Source organism: Agelaius phoeniceus, chromosome 11, assembly GCF_051311805.1.
Source record: "Agelaius phoeniceus isolate bAgePho1 chromosome 11, bAgePho1.hap1, whole genome shotgun sequence".
Lineage (NCBI taxonomy): Eukaryota > Metazoa > Chordata > Aves > Passeriformes > Icteridae > Agelaius > Agelaius phoeniceus.
In genome coordinates this window covers 2,659,518-2,683,920 of record NC_135275.1, presented here as the reverse complement: position 1 = coordinate 2,683,920, position 24,403 = coordinate 2,659,518, and the positions used below count along the sequence as shown (strand labels likewise).

General features: G+C 51.0%; 1 protein-coding gene across 10 annotated transcripts in view; it reads right to left on the bottom strand.

Moving 5' to 3' along the window:
- LOC129124858 (IQ motif and SEC7 domain-containing protein 3-like) overlaps positions 1–15,284 on the bottom strand; it is a 157,283-nt gene extending 141,999 nt beyond the window's left edge. For 6 of the 10 annotated variants that reach the window (XR_013183852.1, XR_013183853.1, XR_013183847.1 and 3 more), the window contains exon 1: positions 13,911–15,282. Coding sequence is in view for 2 of the 10 variants with exons in the window: in XM_077184516.1 (XP_077040631.1) it covers positions 13,911–14,176 (266 nt within the window). In the remaining 8 variants the exon portion in view is untranslated. Of the gene's footprint in view, positions 1–13,910 lie in introns of all 10 variants that reach the window. The other 4 variants (XR_013183854.1, XM_077184517.1, XR_013183849.1 and 1 more) reach the window with 3 other exon arrangements.
- Between the last annotated feature and the right edge of the window lie 9,119 nt (positions 15,285–24,403).

Below are 24,403 nucleotides of genomic sequence, written 5' to 3'. Positions count from 1 at the left end.
TAATGGCTTACAAATTGGCTAGTTGTCTCTAAATGCTCTTTCTAGGTCCTTTTCTAAGGGTTTTAGAGGAAAGCTTGTAGGGTTTGTCTCAAAAGGCTTTGAGTATTTCGTTTGTTCCAGTCCATAAATGCCCTGGGGAAAACAGAACCAGTTGTGATTACTGCTCAGTCTTCTGAGGACTGGAATCACCCCCAAAATCACAGAGCCTATCACACCAGTTCCATGGCATTTATTGTCACAACAGCAGGCTGCTGAACAGCCACTTCACACAATCTATTCCTAGACAGAATACCAGAGCATAAATCAGCACAATGCACAAAGACTGACCAAGTTCCAGACCTGCATGAGCTGAATTGTTAAGCAAAGCTCTGGTGACCTTTGCCAGGTGCCTTTGTAAGGGCAGTTGAGTATGTTGGTGATGCTGAGGTTCACTGCATTGTTAGCATGAGTGAAGTATATTCCAAATTAAATCACATTAGCTGGAAAAGGATTCTTCATCTCATTCTGAGATGTTCAATGACTTCCTTCACTCACAGCAAGATGACTCAAACAGCCTGAGAGGGTCATGCCATGCCACACAGAAACCACCTCTGCTCCTTGCTCAAAGCCTGGGAAGCACTTGTTTAAAGGCAAAAAGGCACTTAAAACAAGAGCAGTGTCACAGGAGCAAAGCTACAAACTCAGACCACACACAGCACTCCCTCAGCTCAGACTGGCACCTGATTTGCCAGCAGTTTTCCTCAGTCCAGAGTAAAATACTCCAACGAGGCCCTAATAGTGCCCACAGTCCTCAGAGCCAAGTGAGGTCAAGGAAATACCAGGTTTTTCATGAGCAAGTGGAGGTGAAGATCATGGCTTGTGTCAGCAAGTTCTGGTGATGTATCACATTACATAATAGGGAAAGCTCAGTGCTGGGAAGCACTTTCCTCGAGAGGTTACATAACTCTGCAATGTGCTTTAAAGAATTCTCCTTGCTTCTTGCTTTCAGAGCAAGCAAGAGAGAGGGCAGAGAGCCCTCATCCCCCTGAGCAGGAGCTGCTCTGATCAGATGCATTTGGGTGGAGATCAGGTCACTGGAGGAAGTGGTCAGATGGGTGAAAAAAAAGGCAGGTGAAGAAATAAAATTTAAAAAAACCACTCCCAACGCATAAAAACACCCTGTGAGATGAGAGCCTGGTATCCATTCTGGAGGCTCTCAGTGATCAGTTCCAAGACAGGAACATTTCTACCACCCTTAAGTTGTCACTACACTGAAGGAGAGCAGAGAGTAGGAAAAACCACACAAACCACGAGGTTCTCTCTGCTTTTCCAAGGACTCTTGGCTTCCTCTAAGGTGTAAAAGTCCCCCTGGAGACCCTGAGGTGTCACTGATGCCCTGACAGCCCTGAGCCCTGCCCAGGCTCCAGCACACCCCCCTGAGGGATGTGTGCTCACACATGAGCTGCTCCTGAGCTCATCTCTGCAGCCCCCAGAGCTCCCCCAGCCCTGCCCCAGCTCCAGGGGGGACACAGGGACACTGCACAGGGAGCACAGGAGCCTGCAGGGATCCCCTGGGTGGCATTCACACCCTCTGAACAGAGGGAGACATAATTGCTTCCCTCGGGTTTTTCCTGGAGAAGCACAGAGATCAAAATAATTCTTATCTCATTTACTGCTCCTGTGTTTTGGAACATGTGGAATGTGTTGGAAGATTATTTACCTGAAGGAATTTGCTTGATTGGATTCTGGTGTGTTTTGTTTTCTTGACCAATCTCTGCAAGTTGTGTCCTGAGGTCAGTCAGGAGATTTGGTTTTGTTGGGTGCTTGTGCAGTTTCAGTTTAGATGTTGTGTAATAAAGTATAGAATAATATCCTATAATAAAGTAATTAATTAGCCTTCTGATCTCATGGAGTCCTCCTCATCATTCTTCCCTGGTAATCCCATGCCCCTGGTCCTGGCAGCCTGAGGCTGCAGCCACCCCCCACCCACCTTAGTGCTGCACAGGACTGCACTGCTGCAGCACTGGGGCACAACCAAAACCCCATTTCATCACTGTGCTCTGAAGAGATTTCAGCAAATCTCCTTTTTAGGATTAAAAGCACCCTGTGCTGCTCAACACAGAATCCAGATCCAAGCCCAACCATTCACTTTTTTAAGCACCAAAGGCCATTTGTAAGGCACAACCCTGGCAACTGGGGAAAGCAGGAGCAGAAATTAATTTCCCTGCCTCCCTCCTTCAGTTCCAGTCACCTGCACACCAGGCTCTGATTAAAAATTAAACCAGCACTAAGGTCAGCTCCATCTACAGCAGGACACGGTCACAGGAGCCTGGCCTGGGCCTGGCAAGCTGCATGCCACTTGAAATAAATATGAGCAGGAAGAACTCTCAACCTTTGATTCAAAAGGTTTCTCCTACCTTATGTGAAGTAGTTTTTATCACCCATTTAGAATTTCCTTGCAATGCAAGCCAGGAGCAGCTATTGAATTCCATGCACAGTGTCTCAGATCACTGCCTTCAAAGTTTTCCTCCCAAGCCATTTGGAAAAAGGGTCACAGGTAAGTTCCTTCACTCCTGATTCTCTTCCCTTCCACACCTGGCACTTTCATCTCCAAACACTTGCCTGGCACAGCCCAAACACAGCCCACTGGGCAGGGGCAGTGCTCCATGTCAGCACTAACTCTGTAGAGCACTGGTGTCACAATCTCAGCAAGCCTGAAATAAAGTCAGCTTCCTCCCTTCCTGAAAGACAAAGTCATTCTCTCAACCCTTGACAACCTCAAGCACTCAAGAAGTGGTGGACTCAATTAAAAGCTTAAAATAGAAAGCTGAACACAGATTTTTTTTTTCCTTATTCAAATCTAGCTGGTTCATTTGCATTGGATCCCAGCCTCCCCTTGCACAGCAGGGCCTCATCTTTGGGTCTCAATCAGGGAGATCAACAGCAGGAAAGGCTGTGCTAAATGAAGGGGAAAATCCTCCAGGAAGGAGCCATGGGAAGGGTCAGACATCCCCACTTTGCCTTCCTGTAATGAGAGGCTGCTCACCCCTGTGGCACTGCACACCCAGGTTATGTGCATGAATTGAGATACAAGAGGATAAAGGTTAATTTTGCCTTTAAAGAGATCAGGACAGAGGGTTTGGTTTTAGCAGTGAATTTTACCAAGAGTCACACTGAGGGTTTGAGAATGCCCACCCACAATCCTGCCTAGGTGAAGCAGAGAGCCAGGCAGGATGAACAGACTAAAGGAGATTTTCTTTGGAGTGCACTCAGCTTCTCCAGCTTGAAGCCAAAATCAAATTCTTCTTCTGCCCTGGGCTACACAGAAAGATGGAATGCAAGGAAAAGTCAAAATATACCTGTTCTCCACAACACAGAGCCATTAATCAGAACTCCCAGCAGCAAATAAAACCCCCAGGGAATATTCCTACAACTGTGAATTCCTTCTTTGCTGTCACTCCAAGGACTTTCCACACAAACAGCCCAACCTGCTCTCAAAGGACACCTCAGCACGAGCTGGAGAAAGGCAGCCTAAACCTCAGGGAACACAGAGCACACACAGCCCAGGCCATGGTGCCACTGGATCCTGGCACTCCAGCCAAAAATTTAAAATAATGATCTGTCAGGGTGCTTTGGGTTTGAACAACAATGCTTAAATTTCCAGAGGAATACCTGCCTGCCTCCCAAGGCAGTCAGGAGGGAACAAAGGAGCATCCAGCAGAACATTTCTGAGCCAGCTCCTGCTCTGAACTCCCTGGCAGAAGGAAGGTGAAGGGCCAGGTGAGCAGCAAGGATGCAGAAGAAGGATGACTCAGGGCTCTGCAATCCCCTGAGGTCCCTCCAAAGCCAGCACAGCACAAGGTCCCAGCTGCACCACAGGAGGAGAATCCCACCTGCAGCCTGCCCTGGGCACGGGACTCAGGGCAGCTCACATCCCCTGCCCTGCCATGGACCTTCCCCTTCAATTCCCTGCTCTGAGCACCAGCTCCAGCACAGCACTGAGGAGAGCATCCCCAGAGCAGACCTGGCAAGCAATCCCTGCAACAGCTCTGGGTGCACCCAAAGGCTCAGTGCCCTGCCTGTCCTGCCAAGAAACCACGCTGAAAGAATATTGTTATCCACCACAATCCATTGCAAGTGGGTTTGCTTTCTTATCATTTGTCAAAAAAAACAAAAAATCACCTTAATTCTAGTGAAATATAACTTTCTAAATTCAGAAAACCATACCAAGAGATTAAGGCTGCAGATTGATGGGACCTGAACTGGAAGCCAATCATTTGTCTGCAACAACTCACATGCATCCCTGACATTTCACTGTATTTCCAGGACCATTAATAGCACACAGAAGACAAACAAACAAGATTTTATATTCCCCATGTGTGAGCAGCGAGACATTACCTTCACAGGAAAAACAAAATGTTGCTGCAGTGAACCTCTGAAATTGAGGCAACCTGGACCAGTCAAGCAAAGAGAGGTTGTGCCCACCTCCCATTAAAGGATTTACTCCCATTAAAGGATTTACTCCCATTAAAGTGTCCAATCCTTACCTGTAACCAGCCCCAGCAAGGCACTGAGCTCTACTGACCCCAATGTGCTGCTCAGCTCTGCCCAGCCCCAGCGTTCCCCTGAGCACTGAGCTCCCCCCTGGCCCTGGGAGGGTCCCCCCAGCTCCTCCTGGGACACTCACCTGGGCACACTCAGGTCCCATTGACACCTCCCTAGTGAAGGTACCACCCCACAGCTGTGTCTTATTAACTCAGGGATTACCAACAGCTGCTCTGCTCGTTGAGATGCAGTCAGAAGTTCAGAGAGATGATTCTTTGCTTACACAAGAGCTGGGTGGCCTCAGCCCCCTCCTTGTCCCAGGTGTGTTTCATTCTGCACAGGGCCCACATTTTCCCAGCCCTTCCCTTTACCACTGACATTCCTGTAGAAGTTTTCTTGTTGTCCTTGATGTCCCTGGCCAGATTTAACTCCACCAGGGCTTCAGATTCCCCAACAGAATTGTCTGAGGACAATCTCCTGGTGCTCCCCCATATCTCCATGTTCCACACCCAAAAGGAGCAATTAAAAGCTCCCAAGTCACCTGCAGTCATTGTGAGCCAGGAGAAATCCAGCAAAGATGGAAACCCCTGACAAACATCAACTCCCAGCTGCATCCCAAAGCCTGCAGAAGGCCAGGAGATTGCTTCCCCACCTTCCCCTGCTGCTTTCTTTGCCTCATTACAGAATGAAGTGAATTCACATTTAGCAAATCTGAATTGCTGTGCTGCAGTTACAGATGTATGACATGCAGGCCTTTGTCTCCACTTGTGTTTGCCGGGGAAGTCTGACTAGAAATCTTATTAACATGCAAATAATGTATATTATATTTCAATCAGTCGCTATAGAGAGCTACTCAGTGGCAGCATTTGTCTTATCTAGCACAGCAGTAGCACTCAGTCTACTCAGACACCTCGCAGCAGAATAATTCCTTTCCTGCGAACGTTTTAAAACGGCACCACTTGAAAAGAAAGTTTGTCTCGGCACTTCAAGACAAAACTTCGCTCATGAATCTTCAGCTGCGTTCGCAGCAGCCCTTCCGCCGTCTGGGGAGACGCAGGAGGAGCGGAGGTGTTGCCATTGGAAACAGTCCCACGCTCCAGATGTGGCTCTGCAGCTGAGCAGGGAGAGCGGAGCCAGCAGAGGGAGCACGGCCCGGGAGCGGGATGGGGACCGGGATCGGAACCGGGATGGGGACCGGGATGGAGATCAGGACCGGGATGGAGATCAGGACCGGGATGGGAATCAGGACAGGGACCGGGATGGGGACCGGGATCGGAACCAGGATGGGGACGGGATCGGGACGGGGACAGGGATGGAGATCAGGACCGGGATGGGAATCAGGACAGGGACCGGGATGGGAATCAGGACAGGGATGGAGATCAGGACCGGGATGGAGATCAGGACCGGGACCGGGATGGGGACTGGGATGGGGATGGGGAGGGATGGAGGCTCCCCCGGGGTCACAGCTCCACACCCAACAGGACACAACAGCCGGGAATAAAACCCACCAGTCGGGGATTCAGGTTCTGCTGGGAAAACTGATCTGTTCTGCAGCACTTCACCCTCTTAAAAAGTTCTGGCCATTTTGCAGCAGACTCAGCTCTGGGGCCAGGCTGGGAGAGCTGGGGGTGCTCACCTGGAGAGGAGAAGGCTCCAGGGAGAGCTCAGAGCCCCTGGCAGGGCCTGAAGGGACTCCAGGAGAGCTGGAGAGGGACTGGAGACAAGGCATGGAGGGACAGGACACAGGGAATGGCTCCCACTGCCAGAGGGCAGGGATGGATGGGATACTGGGAGGGAATTCCTGGCTGGCAGGGTGGGCAGGCCCTGGCACAGGGTGCCCAGAGCAGCTGTAGCTGCCCCTGGATCCCTGGCAGTGCCCAAGGCCAGGCTGGACAGGGTTTGGAGCAGCCTGGGACAGTGGGAGGTGTCCCTGCCATGGCAAGGGTAGGATGGGATGATTTGTGGTCCCTTCCAACCCAAACCAGCCTGGGATTCATTCTCTGATTTTAACATTATTAGTTTTTCCTGCCACAAACCACACAAACAACATCATTAAACTCAAACAAGTTGGTTTAGAGCCACGAGGGCACCCAGGATTTTAAGAGGCTTGTTTGTCTCAAGTGTGCTGTTTAACACAACCATTTCTCAGCCCAGCTGAGCAGCCCATTAGGAGAAGATCATTAACTCTGACTTGCCCAGCTGTAAAAGAGCCATCAGTCCCCCTGCTCCTTGTGCCAAGGGTAGGGAGCAGGGCAGCAGGAGGGACTGAGAGACACCTCCTGCTCCTGTCCTCAACCACAGGGCAATGACTATTGACAGCAACAATTCCTACCCACATTTCTGGGCAGCAAAACCAGCATCTCCCACTGTAGCACAGTAACTACAACAGCTGAGAATTCCAGTATTTTAGGAAATGCTATGAAGGATCTGGAGAGGAATTCCTAGCAAGGAATGTAGGGAAGAGAGCAGCCCAGGGACAGGTACCCAGCACCAGCAGGATGCACCATCACATCCATCTCTTCAAGCCACACTGCTCTGCTGCACCACAGCCTGCTCACACTGTCTCCATTTCCAATTCTACAATTCTGCTGAGAAAAACAGTGCAATTAGGCAGGGACACGGGCAGAAAGGAATTATGACAACCTCATTCACGGGCTCGCTGAGCTAAGATGAAAGGCAGGAGCGCTGGCAGGTATAGCCTGAAAGTATCTGCAGGCTGCAAAACACACCAAAAAAAGGTGCAATTAACATAATAGAGAGGGCCTGAGTCGGAATGATGGGATCAAATTAGAATAATGCAAGTGTGGGCTGCACATCAGGAATTACTTCTGACCTGCAAAATCCACTTACCTAAGCAGCTTCCCACACACCTCCTTGGGGCCTGGCATGGCATGACCTCCCTGCACCTGCACGCAGGAGCCTGGGGCAGAGCACATGGAACAAACCCACCTGGGACAGGCTGCCTGCTCTGGGGCAGCTCTGCCCCACTGGGGATGGCAACCCCAGCTGAGCCTACAGAGTGGCACTAGAGAGCAACTGGGGATGGCAACCCCACCTTCACATGTGACCCCAGCTGAGCCCCAAAGTGGGGATGGCAACCCCAGCCTTCACATGTGACCCCAGCTGAGCCCCCAAAGTGGGGCAGCTCTGCCCAGGGTGGGGCCATGGCCCCAGCTGAGCCATGAGCTCCAGGGACACTGAGTGCACTGTGGTGCTCTGTGGGTCTGCAGCACACCATGGACACCAACCTGAGCAGTGTCAAGCAGGGGCTGCTCCTCCTGCCCTCAGGAAATCCCTGGAGGAAGGCTCAGCCTCTGCACCCACTCTGGGCTCAGCTCAGCACCACTGACCAGCACATCAACAGCCAACTTCTTCTGCTGGGTCTAAAAAATCAAATGAAGCTTTTTGAGATGCTGCTGGCAAGGAAGATTTAAGAATTTACTATTTCAATGTTAATAATTTAGTCCCCTATCAGTATGCTGTAGGAAAACACCTTGAAATGCCTGGCTCTTTTTCTTTCAGAGCTCTGTGATCTGCCCTCAAATCAGCTCTTCCTGAAGACACTTTTTTGGGTGTGCTGTATTTTGCTTCAGGTTTTCAAAAGAGCTGCAACTGATTTTTTTTTTGCCTGAACGTATCTTCCCTAAGGACTGAAGGAGCCTTGTCCTCCTGAGCAAATAACCAGGGCAAGGAGGCTGCAAGGTCCAGAGATGTGCATGTCTGTTCTTCAGCTCCTCCCCAAGGTTTGTCACTTAGAGTGGACAAAGCTCAGCATCCCCACCCAGCAGGAAGCTCAGAAGCAACACTGCCTTTTAGTGTTGACCCCAAAAACATTGCCTGGTCCACCAACCCAAAGCTGCCAAGTTCTGAGGAGCCAAGGACAGGCGGAGGTGCTGCAGTGAGAGCCTCCTTCCACAGGGGCCATCCTGCTCCTCTGGCTGCTGTGGTTTCTGGTAAAACCCAGCAAAGACTGGCACTACAGAGCAGGAGAGGCCTTCCCTCCGTGGGTGGGGACAGCCAGCAGGGCCCTGCTGGAGCTCCACACCTGTGTGTGCACAGAGCAGCAGATCCAGGCTGGCCTGGAGGGAGGGAAGGGAGGTTCAGACCTGGCCCCCAGCAGCTCTCAGGGGCTCATCAGGCCCCAGCATCCATGCACATTTCCAGATCTTTTCCAGAAGTGCATCTCTGGAAGTGTTTTGCAGTTTCCTCGGGAGTGAATTCACAAGGAAGGGCATCAAAGCAGCAAGGAGCACAAAAATGCACTTTGTTCCTCAAGTTCAGAACACAACTGCAAAGTTGGGAGGCTCAAAAGCTGTGCTCTGTGTCAACACAATAAAAAGCTTCATCAGAGGAGGATTCCACATCCAGTGAGTCCTGGTAATTCTTTGGCACTGCTCTGCTCTAAATGGGACATGTTTACTGCAAGTTTCAAAACCATCTTTAAAGCTATTGTGTTACAGCATGGGTTACTTTCTGCTACACTGGTTTTTCTCTCCCAAAACAGCACCTATTTCTGCTGTTCTCTTTCTGGGCCATGTTCTCCCTTCCCCCTCTGACTTCCCAGGAGCTTTATTGATAACCAGCACTCTGCTCTGTCATCCCTGTGCTCCTGGCACCCCCTCCCTGCCTTGGTTTATTGATTATACAGCACATATCAGCTTGCAAATGAATTTGTCTTTATGTGTTATCATTTAGCTGAATGTTTAGCAGATATTAAGTACCAGAATTTGCCAATATTTCAGAGATCCAAAATAATTTAGCTGAGTTTAGTTAGCAAGTTCACATCTTCTTCCTCACACTATTGATTTCCTGCAGCCTGCCAGCTGCTGCACAAATGCCTGGTCTAAGGGATGCTCACTCTTGTGCTGCTGTCCAAATCACAATAATGACCCCAGAATGAGGGCTTCAAAAGCAAAAGCACTCCCTTCAGTGTGAAACTCTCACTCTCAGGGCTCAGCAGTCCCACTGTTCCAGTTATGGATTGAAAATGAAGCAAACAGGGTTCTTTTAAGTTATTTGGAGGTGCAAGTTTCTGCCCAAAGCTGGAATCACACCATCCCTGCCTGCTACAGAGCTGACAGGACACACAGCACCGTGCAGGAATGAGGAACCTGCTCACCCTGGACTCAGCCTGTGCCTCCCACATGGATGCATTCCTCAGCAGCTGAGCCAGACAAACCCACAGGGGTGCATCCCTGCTAAGAACTGCCCTGGTTCCCCACAAAGCACACTTCCCCAGCAGCTGCTGGAGAAACAGGAGCCAGCAGCAGCGCTTCATCTCCATCCCTGCTGCCAAGGAGGCAGAGGAGGCAGAAGCTGCCCAAGCAGGAGCCTCCTGGAGCAGCTGCCGGGTTCCTCCAGCGGAGCACACAAACACAAACACGCTGCTGCTGGAGCGCGGCGCGGGAGGGAGATGGGATTTGCGTCATTCACACAGCCTGTCTCAGCAAAGGACATCTCTGGAGGGAGAGAAAACAAGCCCTGCTGGTCTCTACACTAATGCAACGTCTGCTGCTGAGGCTGTGCAGGGCAGCTCAGCCACAGGCCAAGTCACAAGCTGCCTTATGTAGGGCACAAGGAGCCTTCACATGTGACTGTCACCAGAGCAACAACTTCAGCTGCTCCCAGCACACCTCGGGACCCCAGCGGCTCCCAGACACTCTGGGGGTGTCTCACAGCTCCAATCCGGGGCTGCCGTGGCCCAGACAACAAAAGCAGCCCCAGATTCATTTAAAAATAAAACAGCCAGGCCAGGTGCAGAACTCAGAGCGAGCTGCAGCACAGCCCCTTCCTTCAGACTGTTCTGCCTTAGCAGACAGCTCTGCTCTGCTCCTGCTCAGCCTCTCAGCAGGCACCTTCTCCGTGGAACAGCAGCACAGCTTTTAACTTGATTAGGATAAGCACAAACATGCCTCCCTAAGCTGAGAGGGGCCAGTGTTGAGTTCTCAGACACACAAAACTATCCTTGTATAGATGTGAGAAAATGCAGTGCATTTGGATTTACTCCCCTCAAAAAAGTGCATTATTGAATTACACCGAGGAGCTGAGCTCTAGAGGCTCTTGCTGCTTCTCAAACATTAAATGAAATGGATTCACTCAGAATTAGTCTTATGCAACTCAGACTTAAACACCTTAATGAGTTAAACACCTATTGTTATCTTCCTCGTGCTGATTCATCACACCTAACAAAGCCTCGTTATCAACTATTCTCATTTCCACCAGTGCATTGTAATGTTGATTTGCTCTCAGCAAATCATTGTAAAATCAGTGAGACTGCCCCCGAACCTTTTTTGGTCTGTTCTTGCAGGATAAGCAGCACACCTGCACCTGCTCACCCAGCCCTCTGCTCCTCCCTCCCTCCCTTCTTCCATCAGCAACTGGCACAAAAGAAACTTTTTTCCCACTCTGAGATTTTCTGGAAGTGCATAAACCAGCTTATTTTTATATATTTATATGCATACTATTGGACTGAGTTTCTTTCTTCCAGAAGTCTATCTCAGGGCTCATTAACAGTTCCCCTCCTCACAAGCTACAGAATTTCTATAACTACACCAGCTTTTCCAAATTATTTAAGCAGCCTTCACCTGTATATTCCTTCCATTGTAAGAACGGAAAAAATTTAGGACTTGTGGGGATTTTGTTGTTTAGGTTGTCAGATTTCTTTACTCTCTTTTATTAAGACCTAACCATAGCCATATTATCTAGTATAACTTTTCCATACTTCCTTTTATACAAGTTAACCATATCTGGCAATATGGGACCCCTGTCAGGGAGCCACAGCCTCCTCACACAGGTGGAGCTGCTGCAGGACAGGAGTCTAAGCAGTTTAGAAAAGTTGTTCAAGTTAAGGTACAAGACAACTTCTAAAAGCCCTGGTGTATTTGACTAAGAGAAGCCTGGTTTCCTTTCCAAAGGATTCCATTATTTTTAGCTTTGAAGTACAAAAGTGTCAGGAGGAGCAGTGGTCACTGCCCAGTTCAGCATCACTGGCACCTGACACTGAACTTCAGCAAACAAGGGATCCTCATGCCCACCCACACATGCCCCAGGTGAATGGGACAATTGGCTGAGAGGAAACAGGCTGAGCTCCTGAGAGCAGAGCTCCAGACCCCTGGAGGCTGCAGGTTGGGCTGCCAGGAAGCTGAGGGAACAGTGGGACTGGGAGAAGCCTTTAAAACAAGGGCATTATTCTCTAGTTTGCAAGCTGGAGACTTCCTCCATCTTTTGCATCCAGCCAGAGAATGAACTGATGCCATGAGTGGCTCCTGCCCTGCTCTGGACAGCGTGGGGCCTCAGCAGCCACAGCTCAGCCCCTGTGCCAGGCCCACGGGGGTGACACAGCCACCCACCAGCCAGGCAGGGCCACCTGCACAACAGAAGGGGCTTCCTCCCCCGGGAGAACAATTCTGGGGGAGGAGAGGGGACAGCAGGAGTGCCCAGCTGAAGGTGGCCCCGAGGCTGTGGCTCCCCAGGCAGGCACGTGGGCCAAGGGCCCGGGCAGCTGCACAGGGCTGGCTCCCAGCTCCCCACTAAGCCCCCAGGCTATGCCTCAAAGCAATACAACTCTGCCATAAATATCCCAGATTAATTCTGATCCCAGCATCAAATCCACTTAAGAGACTTAAAAGCCTCTGAGTGCCCAGAGCTGCCTGCCCAAGGAGGGCTCTGCAAATGAGTCCTAGGCTGCAGAGGAGAAATATTATCAAACAAGGCAAGCCATTTGTACAATTTTTGGTAATGTCGTTTACAAGAGACAAATGGGACAAGATAGCTGAGTTGACATCTTGTACTACAAGCACAGCCACAAAAATCCTCGGGTACTGGACATGGAGGCACAGGATAGGATTAGTGTAAATATTCCAGGTTTTCTGGAAACACCTCTTTCTCCTTAAGGGATTGATTGATTGACTGATAAATGACAGCATGCTCTCCAGTTTATTAAAGGAGCTATTTACTTTCAGAGAGACGCCTCTGTTTATAAAAAAGACTAAAGTGATTACCCCAGCATCACAGGAAAAGAAGCTCTGTTATCACTGACAGCAAGAAGGGCTCTGGGGAGGCAGAGCCGCTTCCCTTCCTAGCCTGCTCCCCTGGCCAGGGGCAAGGCTTGGGAGCAGGAGCAGGCAAAGGGGACACCGAGTGACCAGCGACCCTTCTGAAGCCTCCACAGCAACACTGAGCAAACGCTGCCTCGGAGCGCCAGCACCGCCGGCTCCGAGCACAGCAGCGGCGGCAGCAGCGCTTCCCCCGTGCCGGGACATCCCTGCCCGACACCGCGCTCCGGAGGGCGATGCTGCCGAGCCCAGCGGGGCTGCCCGAGCCGCTCCCCCGGGCCCCGGCAGCTCCCGGGCGAGCGAGCGGCGCCTCCCGCAGCGGGACGGACACCCCGGGCACCCGCTCGGGCCGGGGCTCGGGCCGGGGCTCGCCCTCGCTCAGGCGATGCCGTAGCCGCATCCCGGGGCTGGCGGCGGCCGGGAGCCGCCGCGTCTGTATTTATAAACCTGAGGAATTCGAGCGCAGCGGATCACAAACAGCCCATTGTGCTGTGTCAAGCAGCGAAGTGGGCTCGTAATCCCATGCATGCTTTTCCCACTCCGCTCCGGGAAAGCCAAGCCTTAAATACTTTTCCAGAAGTAAAAACACGCCGGGAAAGCGCCGACCTCAGTTCTTGCTATTCCCGAATCCCTGCTGCTTCGGAACCGCGCAACTAAGCGGCTTTCGCAGCGCTGGGGAAACGCAGACGATTAATTACAGCTTAGAGAGGCTGGAATAGATGCGGCGGCCGGGAGCGAAGGCGGCCCGAACGGGGCGAGCTGGCGCTGGCCCGGGCCAGCCCGCCGGTGGCGAGCGGCCAATGTTTACTGACCCCTGGCCGGGTCACTTTCGATAGCGGCCGGAGCCAGGGGCCGCTCCTGGGCAGCGCCCGGGGCATCTCCGGGGGCCGGGCGGCTCCCCCCGCCGGGTACCCCCGCTCCCCGCGGTCTCGGAGCGGCAGCGAACGCGTACGGGGAGAAGGGCAGGGCTCGCCCCGCTGCTCCCAGCCAGCGAGCTCCGCGACCGCGGCTCTGCCCGGGGCATCCCCCGAGCGCCGCGGGCGGCGGCGGCCGCAGGGACAGCCACCGGCACGGACAGCGGGGCAGCTGGGGAGCCCCGGCTCGAAACCCCCCGGGAGCCCGGCCAGGGAGCGAGTGAGACACGGGCACCGAGGCCGGGGCCACCCCTCCGCAGCCCATCGCTGTCCCCCGAGCCGCCCGGGGCACACCCCGCAGGGAGTCCCGCTGCTGCCAGCCTCGGGCGGCCGAAGGCGGGAGGGGAAAGGGAAGGGAAACCCCGCTAGGGAAACCCCTTGCGCGAAAAGGGGGCAAAGAAAGGCGGACAGCGCTTACTTCTCGTGCCTGGCGTTCTCCTGGATGGCGCTCAGCACCCCCGGGGGCGCGGGGGGGACGCCCTGCTGGAGCCGGCATGTGGCCAGGTGCCGGTGATGCTCGTCCTGCAGGCAGGCGTTTTCGTGGTACAACTTGGCCACTTGCTGCTCCAGCTCGTCTATCCTCCGCTTCTGCTTCTCCAGCAGCTCCTGCTGCGTCTCGATAATCTTGTTCAGCTCCTTCAGGTACTCGGCCGCCTTGCTGGGGTTCTCGGCGGGGCTCTCCATGGCCGCCCCGCACCTCCGCGGCGCGGGGGGGGCAGGCGCCGGCCAGCGCGCTCCGCTGGCAACTTAAGCGAGAGGGGAGGAATAAATAGCCCGGCGGGGAGCGGCGCCCCGCGAAGCCGCGCGTCCCCTCCTAGAGCCGCGGCCGCCCGGGCGGGCGGCGGCCCCGCGCCGCCATTGCTGCCGCTCGGCCCCCGCCGCCGAGCGAGGGCAGGGCCGCCGGCCGGGGGAGCCGGAGCCGCCGCCGGAGCCGCCCGGAGCCGCCCGGGCTCCGCCGCACGGCGCTGTCCCCGCGCCCGTCCCGCCCTGCCCGAGCCGCAGCCGGGCTCGCCCGTCGCCTGGCAGCGCCCGCGCCCCCGCCGCGCTCGGAGCCGGGCATGGGCAGGGGCGCGGGCCGTCCCTGCGCCGGGCCCGCCGCTCCCCGCCTCCCCCGCCGCCGCCGGGATGCGCTTAAGTAACGGCGGCCGCTCCTCCGGGGGGCCGGCGGGGGCTCGGCGAGCGCCCCATCCGCGCACCGCATCCCCAGCTCTGCATCCCATCCCGCATCCTATCCTCGCATCCCATCCTGCATCCCATCCTGCATCCCATCCTTGTATCCCATTCCTGTATCCCATCCCTGCATCCCATTCCTGTATCCCATTCCTGTATCCCATCCCTGCATCCCATCCCTGCATCCCATTGCCCGCATCCTATCCCTGTATCCCATGTCCGCGCCCCATGCTCGCGCCCCGTCCCGGCGCAGCTCCGGCCCCGTTCCCCGCGGCGGGAGAGCCCCGGGAGAGGTGCGGGAGCGCTCTGGGGAGCGGGGCCCCGGGGCGGCGCGGGGAGCAGCGCGCTGTGCGCGGAGGCGGGCGGGGACCCGGCCTGCGGGACCGGAGCTGTCCCTGCCACAGCTGGGGAGCGCTCCCGGGGCGGGGGGGGCAGCGGGGGTGGCCCCCCGAGCCGGGAGCCCCAGCAGCACGCCCCAAGTCAGGCAGCAGAGCCCTCCGCCTCTCCCGTCAGCATCCCTGGCGTTAAAACCTCTGTTGGTGAAACGCTGCTTCCCGCTAAGGCTGCATCAAGGCAAGAAAAGTTGCTGAGGTTTTGGGTCCTGTATCATCCCAAGTGTGTGTTGGGAATGCTTGTGAGAACCGGGAGTAGGAAAGGGAAACGGGGAGATACTGCAGGAAGAAGATAGGAAGCTGAAGACGTGATTTTCTCCTCCCTCCCTCTTTATGTCTCATTTTTTTTTCTATTTTTTCTACCTCTTCTGTCCATTTTTCCACTTTCAAGTTTACAATTAATTAAATGTTCTTAGAGTGGTTGTTCTGCTGTCACTGACGCCCCGACCCTTCGTGGTGGAGTCAGCGCTTCCTCACCTCTGCCAGGACGCGCCTGTGCTCCAGGAGCGCGGCCGGTGCCGCAGGGCGAGGGGGCTCCGCCTCGAACCCTTCGGTGCTCCCAGGCACAGGCTGGCTGTGCCAGCTGCTGTCCCTGTCCCCAGGGGGAAAGGGCCGTCAGGGGAGGCTGCAGCCACAGCCAGACCCCTCTGGCAGCTCCCAGGGCCACTCTGGCTTTAGGCAGAAATAACTTCTGGCAAAACTTCCTTTTGCTCTGACACGAGTGCAGCAAAAAGGGCTGTTGTGACCGTCGAGGTGACTGAAGCACGAAAGACTAATTTCCAGTCCTAGTGGGGATCCTGACTTCACAGACACGTCTTCAGCTGCTCTCTGAAGAGACCAAGCCTCCTTCTCAGGAACCTGATTAGTATTTTTCTTTAGAATTCTTGAAAAGATTTCTTTCCCGAATACTATTAGTTCAGAATGTATTTGCTAAGGTGCAGTTTACTCTGCTCTGTGTGGAAAGAAATGCTGATCACGGTATCTCACTGAGGCAACCTGCACAGTAGCAGGCAGCCAGAGTATTTGTCAGGGGTTAAATCAATAAATAAAGCAAGTGAACCTGCCTCTTATATGCAAAATAAAAGGCAAAGTAAGACACTCAAAACTCATTAAAGGATGTGCAGACAATAAAAGCTTATTAAGCGTTTCACTGCAAGAGCAGTGGAAGTGGAGCAGCACAGCTCCTACAGCGAGATCTGTTTAAGCGTCCCTTTTTGGGCAGAAATTCCCGAGCTCACAGGACCCGTGAGCGCTGCCAGGGAGGCAGGAGCCGCGTTAAGCTGAGAGTTTTCTGCTTTCCTGAACCGCTAGCAGGGAAAAGGCTCCATTCCCGCCCGGAGAGCCGTGCCTGGCTGCTCCCTCCGGGGGCTCTGCTGGACTTGGGGGCTTTCCCGGAGGGTCCCACCAACCTCACCTTCCCGGCTTCTTTCCTGCAGAGGACATGGAGCAAATCAAACTGCTGGGAGCCCTCTCCACAGGAATCCATGAATTAGCCTGATAAATACATTAAACCCTGAGACGTGCCCTGGGGCTGGCACCTGGAGCCTGCACCGTGTTCCTGGTGTGTTCTGGATGTTGCTGCTGCTCAGCACTGAAAGAGGGAGGAGGACTCCGTGCCTCAGGGATGGTCTGTGCCCCTCCAAAAGCCTGTATGCTCCACCAGGCTCTGTGAATTACCAAGGAGACGTAAACTTAGAAGATAAGCATATTCATAGAATCAATAATATATTCACTCTCTATCTGTGGAAACACAGATTGTAAAAGCAGACCCAGCTTGTTCAGATTTGCTCAGTTAGAAAATTAAGTGACATCAAGCCTAACCTTTTAAAATATGAAAATCATCAAAATAACATTCTTATTACTTGCTAACATCCTACCTCAGACAGTCCCTTTCCATAAGCTACATAGCACATGGTTAATTCTTGCCTGGGAAGGTGCCAGGGAAGATTTAAATATGAAAGGGAACGTTGCTCATTCAGTAAGTAGGATTCTCTTACTCATTTATTATTGGCAAGAGAGAAGTCACAGAGAGTTTGGGGCTGGAAGGGACCTCTGGAGGTCATCCAGTCCAACTTCCCTGCTAAAATACCCCATTATCCTTTGGGAAAACCTTAAAGTGTCTCGAGTTTTGGTGTTTTCTGAAAAAACAATACCCTACAGAGGATCCTTTTTAAATGTTCAGGGTCTGGTCCAGACTCAGAGTCACATCCCTGGTGCCCACAGGCTCGTGGGCTGTTTGATGCCCACCAGAGATCAGGCACAATCCTGGTCCTTGAGCTGCCAGAGCTCGAGGAGGGTTTGGAGAAGGCTCTCAGGGATGCCCAGGGTGGGATTGTTGGGGTGTCAGAGCAGGGCCAGGGGCTGGGCTGGGTGATCCCTGGGGGTCCCTTCCTGTTCTGTGTTTGCCTGTCCTGATCTGAGAGCCTGGCTCTTGCACTCACTGCCCAGCTTGGGTGGTTTGTCAGAGTTGAATTTATAGTTCTGTGTAGAGGCTGAGCACCAAATGTCACTGTTTCACAAATGGTTTGGTGTGGCTAATAATGCCATGGGTGAGCAAACAGCTGAAATAATTTTTTTCAAAGGAAGATAAGACCAAGAAAAAGCCTGTGATACATATTTTTCTATGTAAAATTAATTAGGTCAATGTAATATAAAAAACAAGAATCCAGAAGTCATGCAGTGATTTGTGCTCAATCTTAACTCTGCCCTCCATCCCTCTCTTTTAAAATTCTCTTCGAAGCATCTTCCTTCTTGGTTACATTTCTCTCCTAGCTCCCCCCCACCCCCCTTAAATCTCTGCTTCACTTCTTGGTTCTGCTGCTGTGTTTAGACACTGAGGAATGTTATCCTGCTGTTCAAGTTTATCCTGTTGTTACAATTTATATGTAGGTCACAGAACTCACAAATGGTTGAGGGTGGAGAGACCTCAAGGCCCATCCAGTGCCACCCCTGCCCTGGGCAGAGACACCTCCCACTGTCCCAGGCTGCTCCCAGTCCCAGTGTTCATCCTGGCCCTGGGCACTGCCAGGGATGCAGGGGCAGCCCCAGCTGCTCTGGGCACCTGTGCCAGGCCTGCCCACCCTCTCAGCCAGGAATTCCTTCCTAACTTCCCATCCACACGTCTCCTCTTTCAGTGTCAGGTCCAGGCCCCTTTCCCACCCTGCATTTAATGTGTGTGTCCCCTCCTGGTGTCCCAAGGCAGGACAAAAGTCCTGCTCTCATTCTGAGTGCTCTCCACACACCCAGCAGTGCCTGCTCCTCTCCAGTGGATCCACTGGATAACACCAGGAAAATCAACAATTTGGGGGCCTGTTTGCTGCACTCTTTGGAGGTTGCTGGGGGAAAGAAGGAAATGGGAATCCCACTGCTGACCAGGACCATGGCCCCCAAAACCAAAAATGCCTGAGAGATGAGACCTGACTCTGAGGGATTAAATAAGAAAAAGGAGAAAGCACAGCCATAAAGACCTGAAATCCTTTAGGAACTGTGATGTTTCTGGTTTTTTCCTCTCCTGGTTAAACATAACCCACTTTTAAGACCTGATATCTTATTTCTCTTAACAGTTTATATGAGTTCTACTTAAAGGCATGAAACTTCCTCATGCCTTTTCCTACCCCAAATCCTTTTCATTATAATCTCTGGTAAAATACTATCATATTGCACTTTTTTCTTAGTTCAGTGGAATGCATTTAGGCTTGATCTATGTACCTCAACCCCTCCTCTATAAAGGGAGAATACCTGACCCACTCTCAGGAGCCTCCTGGCTTGCTCCACCCCACAGTGCCTGTCTGGCTTGGATGGTACTTGGAGAATTGGGCTGTTCTTACCCTGACCAGCTCCTGAAGCATTTGAAATATCCCAAGCTAAGCATGGTAAAATTACAGGCCATATTTTAAGATATCTTCACAAGGCAGCAGAAATTTCAATTTTAATTTTCTAAGTCTGATCCTGAGTGGACCAATCATTACTGTTTGTAGGAATTGCCTTTTGATTTATGAAAGAAATTATAAATTGGCTCCTCCAGGTTCTGTAGCTGAATCTGGAGGTTTGCCTGCAAAGTGTGGTCCAGAACTAATCCATCTAAGTGTGCAGCTTTAACCAAGCCTTCATTCTAATGAGCCTTTGATAAAAGATTTCCTTTGTGCTTTTGTTGGTTTCTGTGATTTCTGCTTCCATATCTTGTTTTGGTAAGTGATATCAGGGAATGTTAGCAGGCAAAAACCAAATGTGTCCTCTTGTGCAAAGTCCTTGGGAAAGGACTGTGTCCTTGTGTCCTGGAAAATAAAAAGTACTGTTAATGTAAGGTATCAAGCAACTCAAACATAAAGTGATAATTTAACAGAGATGAATAATAACTATATCAATACATCCCTAATATAAAAGGGACACATTAGCTAGGAATGCTTTGCTTCTTTGGGGAAAGAGGAAAACTCAGTGCTGGGTTTTAAAGGAATGGGTGTGCTGGAATGGCTCCCAGCTGTCCCTGGGGAGTGGCAAGTGGCAGGGTGGCAGTGACACCAAGGGCAGGGCTCACACAGGACCTGGCTGATACTCTGGGCTCTGGGGCTCTCCAGAGGGAAATCATACAAGAACAGAACAAATTCTGCTGTCAAATTGGGAAGTAATTTTATAAAAGAGATTAAATGGAACTTATAACTCTAATTTAGCAATAAATATAATGAAATTTGGAGTATGGTGTTAATTGAAGAAGTTATTTTATAAATGGTGCAGAAAATTTTTTTGTGGTGCTTGAGCTGAGATTGAAGCCAAACCAGAGCTGGAATCAAGGCCACCTTTTATGAACACATCATATTTTAAGTTGTGGGATAAACTGTGACTGGAGGAGATGAATTCTTGCTGTGGTACCAAGTACTTGGGGCAAGAGCAAAAAAATACCAGAAGAAAACACTTCCCATCTCATAAAGGGATAAAACACAGGGACAAAAACCACAACCTTGGCATCAGGGTGGGAAGCTGAATCCTGAAAGAGGAAAGGAAACAAATAAACCCTTCCCAAAATACAGCTTCAGAAATTCTTTGAAAGCAAGAAGTACCAATGCTAAAATCACTGATTCCATGTCTTGTCACCACTCCTTGTGGTTCCATGATTTCATTGCAGTGTTTGTGAGCTTATAAAGCAACAAAATATCAAATAGCAGCATTTCAGTAGAAAATAAAAACCCAAACCAAAGTTTTCATCAAGTCATTTCTGAACAAACACTTGATAAGCAAACTTGCTCATGGAAATCTGTCAGAGGTTTTTGTGTGTTTAGTTGGGTTTTGTTTTAAAACATCCTTTAAATGATTAATTACATAGGCTGCCAGAGTCAAAGTCACCCACTATTTTCCATTTTAAGATGTTTTATTCCATTTTGATTCCATACATTTCCATTCTCATATTTTTCTGTGCTTTAATTGGTCAGAGTCAGTTTTTCCATGCTTACCATATCCATGCTTAGACTGAATTATCTTGGCAAATTTCAGCAAACACTGCATCCAGAATAAGATTATGAGGAAACATGAAAATCAGATCATATTCCATTCTTTTTTAAACATCCATGGGAACAGAAATTAGAGAAAGATCAGACTAAGCAACTGTGATAAAGTACAAAGTCTTCAGAAATACAGATTTCTTTTCATAGAACCATGGGATATTTCAGAGACTCTCCTGAGCTGGGAGGGAGCCACAATTCACTCCTGGCTCTGCACAGACTCCCCAGCAATCCCACCCTGTGCAACTCTGAGAGTGTTGTCCAAGTTCTGCCACTGGCATTTTAAGTTGGACACCTCCACTGGTGAAAACCAAAGATTTTTATCATTAATTTCTTGTTCCCTTTTCACATCTCAACTGGCAGGTTGCTTCCAAGAATGCCAGGAACAGAAAGTCACTTGGATGGCACAGCAATATTTTTTACCTTAGGAAAATAATTCTGACTTCCAAGAGAAGTTAAAAAAAAAATAAGGGTGAGACATCCTGAAAAATCAGTATCTAATCATAATTCCAGCATGTATCCTGTTCATTCCATCTGAATCCAATGGATAAAATCACAGTTTGAAAGCAGGGCACACCATACTGTTTATCTCTGTCATCAACAAAACTTGAAGGAAAAATATCCTATTTTACTCATTTCACATGAACTGCAGCAGCCTATAAATTCTGCAGACTTGGGTTCCCCACCTTTCCTGCACCCAGGCCACCTTTTATTGGATATATTTCTATGGTTTTAATGGTGATATGGAGAATTTTATCAATTTTTCCAATTGTGCAGCACCCCCAGGACAGCTGCACTATCTGCTGATGAGATCAGCACACAAAAATACAACATTTTAGTGTATCATAGCAGGTAGAAAAGGGCAATGTTAATTCAGGCAGTCATTAACTAAAACAGGGCATGAGCTAATAAAGTTGTGCAATGATTAAAGGGGTATATTTTTGATCCTGTGGTCATTAAGGTATATTTGTACCAGTGCAATTAGAGCAGCCCAGGTTTGCTCTGACTCACTGTTTTTATCAGTCTGCAGTTGTTCAGATTTCCACCATATCCTTTTGTTCTTGAGAGGAACCCATAATATATCACTCTATATATAAATATACACGTGTGAAGAGAAGGAGAAATAACATTTCATTTGTACAAAAGGAGGAAAAATCACCCCCCAGCTTTATCGCTGACAACAGCTGAGGGAAATTTAAGTTCTTTCATTTTATTTGCAGCAAGGCTTAAAAATAGATTTGCAAATTCAGACTGGAAACTCTTCTATCCTTTTCCAAAAAAGAAAAGCACATCACAAAATGGACAAATCAATTCCAATTGCTTCTTGCCCAAAGAAACAGCACTAAACCTCAAGGTGTCTCAGGTAAAGATTCCAAATCAGGAAATGAAAAGCTGAACAAGAAAACGCTGAGGTCAGGCAGGCTCAACCTTTTCTTATCCCTTTTTATCCCTTCTCTTTCATGCTGCTGGGAGGCACACAGATGGATGGGAGGTGCTGGATCATTAGGAACAGTCTGTATTTACAATTTCAGCCTGGGAGCCTCAGCCAGCCCTTTAGAGCTGACCTGGTGTGTGCAGCTCCAGCCTCCCTCCCTCCCTCCCTCCCTCCCTGGTGCTGCAGCTGCCTGGGGACCCCAGAGCCAGGAGTTCAGCTCTGCTCAGCTGGGGAAGGTTGTAGGGCAACATGGTTATTTCTGTCCAAGCTTACATGAAAAAAATGTGTTTGCCACCTCCTGATTGTCAAATATTGCCTTTTTTCTGGTCTTGCATGAGCAAGGGCAGTGAAACGCTGTGAAGAGTGGGGGAATCCAGCCCAAGGGGATGCTGGCCTTATGGAGAATGTAGCTTTTGTTGCACATGTCCTGTTACTATTAAAAGCTCACCATTAAAATGCTCCCATGGACGTGGTGCAGCCCCAGCCTCTTGGTGGTTGGTCATACAAACAGAGCTCTTGCTGTGAGTCAAGGTTTCACTTAGATCAGGACTCCTGAAAAGCATTGATCCCACTCTCTTTAGAAATGCAGTAACTTCTGGAAGCTTTTCCAGCTGAAATGCTAAAAAAAAAAGAAAAGAAGAAAAAAAAGTCCTTGCTTTTGGAAGCTTTGGGGTTCTCTCAAGAGGAGGCTCTATCACAGCCTATAAAATATGTTACAGGGAATGACAAAGCAGCGTGGCAGCAAAGTGCTCAGTGAACACTTTGGAGGGGGATTACAGACTGGCAGAGGGAACAGCTTTGCTAAGCCAGAGGATCTTCCAGAACTGACCCTGCCAATGAGTAGCTGCAGGCAAAAGCAACTTGATTCACTCTAAAGATGAATTGGAATTCTACTCGAAAGGAAAAGTGCAAAGGGAAAGTGCTGCTGCTACAAAGAAGAGATGGAGATGTAAGTTCTGGAAATGCAGCACAGAAAGAAGGAGCTTCATTTTTTATAAGTCTCTTTGTGCATGTTCCTTTGTCAGAATTGATCTGTGTGATTTATCCAGAGGAGAATAATGATCAGAACCATCCCTGAGAGCAGCAAAGTGTTAATCAGCTCTTTAGAGCCTTCCCCTTGGGCAGGCCCTTAGAACACAAGGAGGAACTCCAGATCAAACAAATCCTTAGTACAGATGACAAATGCAGTTTATTCCCAGTCCCTCCGAGATTTTAGACTTGTTAAAAACATGGAATGAGCTAACTGGGAGCTGGTGACAAACTGCTGAGGGTTCTCTGAACCCCAGCTCCTGAACCCCAGCTCTCTGAGGGCTCCCTGAAGCCCAGCTCTCTGAGCATTCCCCTGAACCCCAGCTCTATGAGGGCCCCTGAACCCCAACTCTCTCTCTCTCTCTCTCTGAGGGCTCCCCTGAACCCCATCTCTCTCTCTCTGAGCATTCCCCTGAACCCCAGCTCTCTGAACATTCCCCTGAACCCCAGCTCTATGAGGGAGCCCCTGAACCCCAGCTCTCTCTCTCTCTGAGGGTTCCCTGAACCCCAGCTCTATGAGGGCTCCCCTGAACCCCAGCTCTCTCTCTGAGGGCTCCCCTGAACCCCAGCTCTCTGAGAGCTCCCCTGAACCCCAGCTCTCTCTCTGAGGGCTCTCCTGAACCCCAGCTCTCTGAACATTCCCCTGAACCCCAGCTCTATGAGGGCTCCCCTGAACCCCAGCTCTCTCTCTGAGGGCTCCCCTGAACCCCAGCTCTCTGAGAGCTCCCCTGAACCCCAGCTCTTTCTCTCTCTCTGAGGTCTCCCTGAACCCCAGCTCTATGAGGGAGCCCCTGAACCCCAGCTCTCTCTCTGAGGGCTCCCCTGAACCCCAGCTCTCTGAGAGCTCCCCTGAACCCCAGCTCTCTCTCTCTCTGAGGTCTCCCTGAACCCCAGCTCTATGAGGGAGCCCCTGAACCCCAGCTCTCTCTCTCTGAGCATTCCCCTGAACCCCAGCTCTCTGAGGGAGCTCTCTCCAGGAGGTTCCCCAAGGAACAGCAACCCCACAAAGACAGCCTGCTGTGCTTGGGCTCCTCAGCTGCCAGGTCTGTGAGGTTTGTGCTGCTCTGGCAGCCTCGGAGAGGATCCCTGAGAGGCCACACATGGGAGAGGTGCATGGAAATGCAGGGCCTGGCTGTCACTGAGGGCCTGAGGGCCTGGCTGTCACTGAGGCCCCTTGGGACTGTCCTCCATCCCAGTCAGGCAGAAGCTGTGGAGATGTATTTTTGCAAAATCAAGGGCAGCAAAGGTCCATAAAGACCCAGATATTAGGGAAGAAGGAAATGGGATCCATTTGTGTTTTCAGCCAAGACCAAACCCCAGCAAAATCTGCAGGATCTGACCTGTGGCAGATTCTTCCCTTCATGTGTGGGGCCCTCTGTGTTTGTGACACTGC